The sequence below is a fragment of the Gracilinanus agilis genome, chromosome 3, assembly GCF_016433145.1.
Source record: "Gracilinanus agilis isolate LMUSP501 chromosome 3, AgileGrace, whole genome shotgun sequence".
NCBI classification, from domain to species: domain Eukaryota; kingdom Metazoa; phylum Chordata; class Mammalia; order Didelphimorphia; family Didelphidae; genus Gracilinanus; species Gracilinanus agilis.
In genome coordinates this window covers 18,930,677-18,936,894 of record NC_058132.1, presented here as the reverse complement: position 1 = coordinate 18,936,894, position 6,218 = coordinate 18,930,677, and the positions used below count along the sequence as shown (strand labels likewise).

The 6,218-nt window shown below is 55.3% G+C and overlaps 1 protein-coding gene across 1 annotated transcript; it reads left to right on the top strand.

The window, feature by feature from the left end:
* The first annotated feature begins 831 nt into the window (after window positions 1–831).
* LOC123239922 (leukocyte immunoglobulin-like receptor subfamily A member 5) lies at window positions 832–5,927 on the top strand. The gene is made up of 5 exons (XM_044667245.1): window positions 832–865; window positions 1,166–1,204; window positions 1,380–1,667; window positions 2,655–2,948; window positions 5,788–5,927. The coding sequence occupies exons 1-5, from the start codon at window positions 832–834 to the stop codon at window positions 5,925–5,927; spliced, it is 795 nt and encodes a 264-aa protein (XP_044523180.1).
* Window positions 5,928–6,218: the final 291 nt, after the last annotated feature.

The following is a 6,218-nucleotide window of genomic DNA, read 5'->3' as shown; positions in this document are numbered from 1 at the left end:
ATATTTATATACATATATATATATGTTGGTGGAATGAGTGTAAGCTAAGTCGTGTCACTTGGTTAATTGATATTGGAGAGATAGCAAATGCCTAAATGGCATGGTGGGATGATACTGGTGGGGGCTCATTAGCAATGGGCATTAGGGAAATGGTGACCCTGTCATGGGGACCTGACCTGCCAGTGTGAGTACAGTTGGGAGAATGAGTTCCAGCATCTACACTCTACAGAAGCTGGAGGTCTAGACATTCCTGAGCATAGGCTGAAGCTAGTCAGGTGATACTGAAAATAGTAGGAGAGGCCACCCTGGGCTTTAAGGCAGAAGTTCTCCAAGCTGCCCACCATCATTTCCTTATTCTGGGGTTTTCTTTAACCCCTTGACTACCAGAACTCAGGAATCCTGGTCTGTCTGGTTAGATGTTAAGCCCTGTTTAACAAGACAAGGCTGGGGGCAGGATCTGGTTGGGAGACTCTAATGATACAAACACCAGATATGGGGGGAGAGGAGGAAAGGTGTGAGGCTGCTCCTAAAGCTGACCAGGTGATCTGTCCCTGATGATGGAGCCTGAATCATCAGGAAAAAGCTAGAATTGTTCCACTATTGTGACCCCTGATGACTCATCAACCATCTCCCCTACGCAGCTTGCTCCCTCCTACATACACCCTCCCCACTGCCTGGTACCATCACTCAAGCGGGAGAGGAATGAAAAGTGAAGCTTCTCAGACAGGTTCCGGGTGGGGAAACAGTGCAGAGCTGGCCCTGGTCACACTGTGTGCCTCAGACTAGATCCATGTCAGCCTGGGTCCCCTCTCCCACCAGTCTCAGAGCACCATGACCCCTGCCCTCTCTGGCCTCTTGTGCCTCAGTGAGTCTTCAGCAGCCCCCACCCAGAGGGGTCTTTACTTACCATCAAGTCCTACCTACCCCCACCCCTTCAACCTCCACTGTGCCGAGGATGAAACTTTCCTTCAGAGAAAGGGAGTGACAAGTCAAAGGTCACACAGCAAGGGTGGGATTGGGAGGAGAGAAGCTGGGACTCTTAGAGGTCTCCTGGGGTCCAGCCTCCTTCACTCATACCAGCTCTAAGGCCTGGCCCTGAATTTATTTCTGCTTCCTGTGTGGATGCTGGGGGGGAGCCGTGAGTAATGAGGGTCTTCTCTGCCAGGGCTGTGTCTGTGCAAGGGGACAAGGACCCAGGCAGCAGGTGAGTCCTTCCCCCACAATCCCCCTGCCCAGAGGATACAAATGACCAAGCAGAGAGATATGGGGGAGGTTTAGGCTGGGCTGACAAGGTCTAAAGAGAGAGGGGACCTGGTGTGGGGGCGGGGCTCCTATAGAAGGGGGATCCCCTGCACCTAACAGCTCTCCTTCCCTTCCAGATGGACTCCACAAACCCTCCCTCAGGGCAGAGAATGGCTGTTTGGTGCCTGAAGGGGGAGCTGTGACCCTCAGGTGCAGGGGGTCATGGGAGGCTGAAGAGTGGCGGCTGGAGAAAAAGCAAGAATCTGGATGGTCACAGATCAAAGCTATGAGAGGAGCTGGAAATGAGGGCGAGTTTTCCCTCCCATCTGTGACAGCATATGATGCAGGGATCTACCAGTGCCAATACAGACATTCATCCTATGGGTGGTCAGAGCTCAGTGACCCCCTGGAGCTGGTGGTGACAGGTAAGATAGATCACCCCCTCACCCCCCTTCAGGCAGGGCTGGCTCAGGGTCTCCACAGTTCTGGGTCCCTCCCCAGCCCAGCCTGGCCCCAAGCGTCCCCCTGGCTCTGCCCTTCCTGGCTTCTCCCCTGAGTCTGCCTCAGCTCTCCCTCTGGGGTTGGGAAAAGAGGGGAGGAATCAGCATTATTTAGAGTTTACTATGTGCCAGACACATTATCCTCCTTGTCTAATTGGATCTTCACAACAACTCGACCAGGTCAGGGTTAGTATGATTCCCATTTTATAGATGAGGACACTGAGGCAGAGAGCAAGTGACATGCTGGAGATCACATAGTTGGGAGGGCTGGATCTGAAATTGGGCCTTCCTGACTCCAGACCCAGGACTCTCCACTGCCCCATGAACTTCCTCTCTCAGCTCCCACCTTGGGGTCAGAAAGGAGGCCGGAGAGGCTCAGCTTGGACATCAGGAAACCAGACAGAGCTGGGGGCTCCCTGGGGAGGGGCAGGGCTAGTGGGGCATCTCCCACTGCCAGCCCTGCCCCTCCCAAAGCCAGGAGAGGGAGCAGAGGGTGAAGCTGCTGCTACCTGGCCCCTCTCCCAGCCCAGGCCTGGGGCAGACTGTGGAGGGGAATCAGAATCAGAAGGGAGGGGAAGCAGGAGGCATAGTTGAGCCTCTTCCTCTCCTTCTTAGGCCTGTCCCAGGGGATCACCCAGGCTCCCTCTCCTCCCTTCCAACCTCCCTCCTCATCCCTCTCCTTCCTCCTACCTCCTCTTTCTTCCTCTCCCTGTTCCTCTCTCTCTCTCCTCCCTTCCCTCCCCCCATTCCTTGCCCCGGAGCTGTCCAAGGTCTTTCTCTCCTCTCATACATGTGACTTTTCCTCTCTCAGAGCTGAACCTCCCAGCCCAGCCCAGGCCTCCTCCCAGCCAGATCTGCCCCCTCCCTGCACAAGGGCTGCTCCGGCTCTAACTCCAGGGTCTCCCCCTCCAGGCCTCCATGACCAGCCCTCCCTGGCAGCCCTGCCCAGCTCTGAGGTGGCCTCAGGACAGGACGTGACCCTGCAGTGTGGGTCAGAGGGATGGTATGGCTGGTGGGTCCTGTACAAGGAGGGAGAAGAGATCAGCCGCAGCTGGACCCGGAGCCATGAAGGAGGGCGTCAGGCTGACTTCTTCTTCCCTGCTGTGAATCTGACCCACGATGGCACTTACGGATGCTACTACTTTTATAGTTCTTCCCCCTATGAGTGGTCCTCCCCCAGCCCCCCCCTGGTGCTCAGGGTCTCAGGTGAGGCAGCCCCGGCCCCTCCCAGCCCCCCACCTCTCCCAAGCTCCCTCCCTGCCTGCTCAGGGGACCCCAGAGGAAGGGGGGAGGCTGGGGGAAGAGGAGGCTCAGAGGGAAGGGCACTGGGTCATCCTCAGAGAATGCAGACAGTGAGGACTCTCCTCATGACCCCTCTAGACCCTCCCCACCATCTGCAGCTCATCCAGGCATGTTAGTCCCACATCTAGATAATACGTTTATTTGGCCCCAGGAAGGGGTTTGAGGAGGTCAGAGGGGGACAAGAGGAGGGCAGAGCAGGTTTGAGGTAGGGGTAGGGAAATGGGGGGGAAGGGAGGCATATTAAACATCTCCAAGTCCCTCCTCTTAGTCTTCCTGTTCCAGGCACCTCAAAGGATCCTCACCTCCCCCAAAGCTCTGAGACTCCCCCAGCTCTGACATCCTCCCCACCCAGTGAGTAACACCTTCCTCTGAGGACAGGCTGGGGGTCTCCCTCTCTCCACCATTGCTGTCCACCTTCTGCCTAGGCCAGGCCTGAGTCTCCATTTCTCAGGGGAGAAACCAAGGCACGAGGATGGCTAGAAGGAAAAGACAGGGACAGAGGAAACACCAGGCTGGGGAAGAAGGAAGGACAGAGCTGGTCAGGGAGGGGGAAGATGGGGAGCAGAGAGGGGCAGAGCAGCCCTGGGATGGGTTCGAGTGATCCTGAGCTCCCAGGAGGCAGCCACACCTCCAGGATGAAGAGACGCCCCAGTAAATTGAAAGGGATTCTGAGTGAGATGGAGGCCAGGAGGCAGCTGGCAGGGAAAGTGGGCCTCAGCCAAGTGGCACAAGATGGAGCATCTGAGGCTTTGCCAGGAGAGCTAGTTGGATGACAGAACTCGGGGGAGGGACTGGGTGCCGTCTAGGACAAGGGAGGGACATAAGGGGTGACAGAGGCATTTATCAGGAGATTCACAGATCCCAAAAGGATGGCACAAGAATGGTATCTTTGTCCTTGTCTTGGGGCCTCTCAGGGACAGTCTTCTCTGGCCAGATGAGTCCAGAGTGAAGAGAAGACCCTGAGTTGTTCAACACCTCTGGGTTTCCTGAGTCCCCCTCCATTTCCCCTCTCTGTGTTTCTGGGTCCCTCTAAAGCCCCAAACTCTCTCCCTTCTCTCCCCTTCCCCAGGAGCCCCTGGGAACTCCCTCTCCTCACCCACACAGCCATAGCCGGGAGTAAGGAGATGGGGGCACTGTTTCTCCCTGGCCTCTCCCTTTATAGAGGACTTCCCCAGTATGGTGAGGGTCTCTCAAGTGCCCAAACTCCAATTCCCCTAACCTGGAAGCACCAGAGGAACCTCCTCCCCCTCATCCCTCCTCTGCCCAGCACAGCCTCCAACTGATCCAGCAGAGCCTCAGGGCTCTGGCCCCAAGGCAGGGGGAACCTCAGGGCCCTGTAGAAAAGGAGCCCTGAGGAGGATTCAGAGGGTCCCTCCCTGCCACATCAGCTCCTCCATTCTCCTGGGGTCCCTGCTTGCCCCCATAACTTGCCAGGAGCTCAGAGAGACGTTACAGGAATCACAGGAGCATCAAGTCTCAGAAGTAGACAGGCCAGGAGAGGTCCTGAGCTTGGGCCCATTTGATAGATGGGAAATCCATGAGGCCCAGAGAGAGAATGGACTTTCCCAACATCCCACACCCAGAAATTCTGGGCACAGCTGGGCTCACACCTCATCTCCAGACCCTCCAGCTCTCCAGGCCTCTTTGGACCCACCTGTAAAGCCCCTAACCCTGCCCCTTCCTCATCCCCAGAGACCTCTCCAAGCCCTGAATCTGAGAACAGGCTCTCAAGTGAGTACCTGGAGGATTCCCAGCAGAGGCTGGAGGAGGGGGGGGGGGCGGGTCGGGTGTCCAGTCAGGGTCTGCCAGCCCCATTTATAGTCTCCTCATTTACCATCACTCCACCTTTAACACCTCATTATATATCTCCCAACTCTGGGCCTTTCCCAGTCTGTGTCTCCTGCCTGGAATGCCCTCTCTCTCCACTTGTAAAGAAAAGATGTGTCTGAGCCTAAGCTTAGAAGCTGCCTCCTATAGGAAGCCTTTCCTGATCTCCAACCTGTCCCCTCCCCACTTGTTAGTGACTTCACTGTTCAGAGAGGACTGGTTTATTTTTATAGGAGAAAACAGAGCATTGTAGGGGAGTGTAAACCCCTGGAGGGCAGGAGCTATTCTCTATTTTGCCTTTGTATCCTCTGGGCCTGGCCTAGCACAGGACCTGGCCCAGGGTCAGTGGTTAATGTCTGGAGAAATGAATTATGTAATAAGACTGGGGGTTCCTGAGGACAGGGCTGGGTCTCCTTCCCTCCCACTGGAGAACTGCAGGGGCAGAAAGCATTGCCATGGTAACCCAGAGAGAGGAAGATGTCCCACAGGAAAGGGTGGGCTACAGTGTCAGATGGAGGGTCAAGAGGGGGGACCCTTAGCCTGGGCAATGAAGACATCTCTGGTGACTGTGGGACAGCTTCTGTCTAGGGAGGAGATCAGAGCCAGGCTTCAGAGGGGGAAAGAGTGAATGAGGAGAGGAAGCATAAGCATGGAGGTTAGAAGAAGGAGGAAGCAGGGAGAGAATCAGGAGAGAGGATGGACTCAGGACAGGAGGAGGCAGAAGGCTGCCCCAGCCCCTCAGACCCTCCCCTTCCTTCATCCATAGAGCCAGGTCACCAGCAGGGGAATAACAGGCGTCTCCCCACTTAAGGGAAAGGGCCTGGGAGGAGGATCTGAGAGATTGTGGGAGATAAAACATGGGTGAAATATGGGATGCGCACAGGCAGCCATATCTCATTGACAAACTGATCCTCAGATGCTGCTGCCCAGGATTATACTGTGGGCAATCTGGTCCGCCTCATCTTGGCTGGGCTGGTCCTCATCCTCCTGGGGGTTCTGCTGATTGAGCACTGGAAGAGCTCCAGGGGTCAACGGGTCCAGGGAGTCCTTGGCTGAGCATTCTGCCCAGATCTGCCTCCAAGTCAGAGGTAAAGGAAGGAAGGAAGGAATGAACATAACCTTCTAAAAATCAAATTTTAAAAATGTAGTGTGCCTATGTGCCGTGACTGTATTTAGCACCAAGATACAGTTATTAAAAGAGACAGAGACAGAGACAGAGGGATGAGAGGGAATTTGTTGTGTCCAGCACAGCCTAAACAGATGAGAGTCTTTTAATCTATGGAAGGAATCACTTGACACAAAAACACAGGGCAGGGGAAAGGAAAGCAGATAGTATAAAGAATACAC

Bases quoted from the DNA above. Each gene is read 5' to 3' on its own strand.
- LOC123239922 (XM_044667245.1), top strand. From the start codon at position 832: ATGACCCCTGCCCTCTCTGGCCTCTTGTGCCTCA. The intron at 866-1,165 runs GTGAGTCTTCAG...CTTCTCTGCCAG, and splicing joins CTCTGGCCTCTTGTGCCTCA to GGCTGTGTCTGTGCAAGGGG. The intron at 1,668-2,654 runs GTAAGATAGATC...CTCCCCCTCCAG, and splicing joins CCTGGAGCTGGTGGTGACAG to GCCTCCATGACCAGCCCTCC.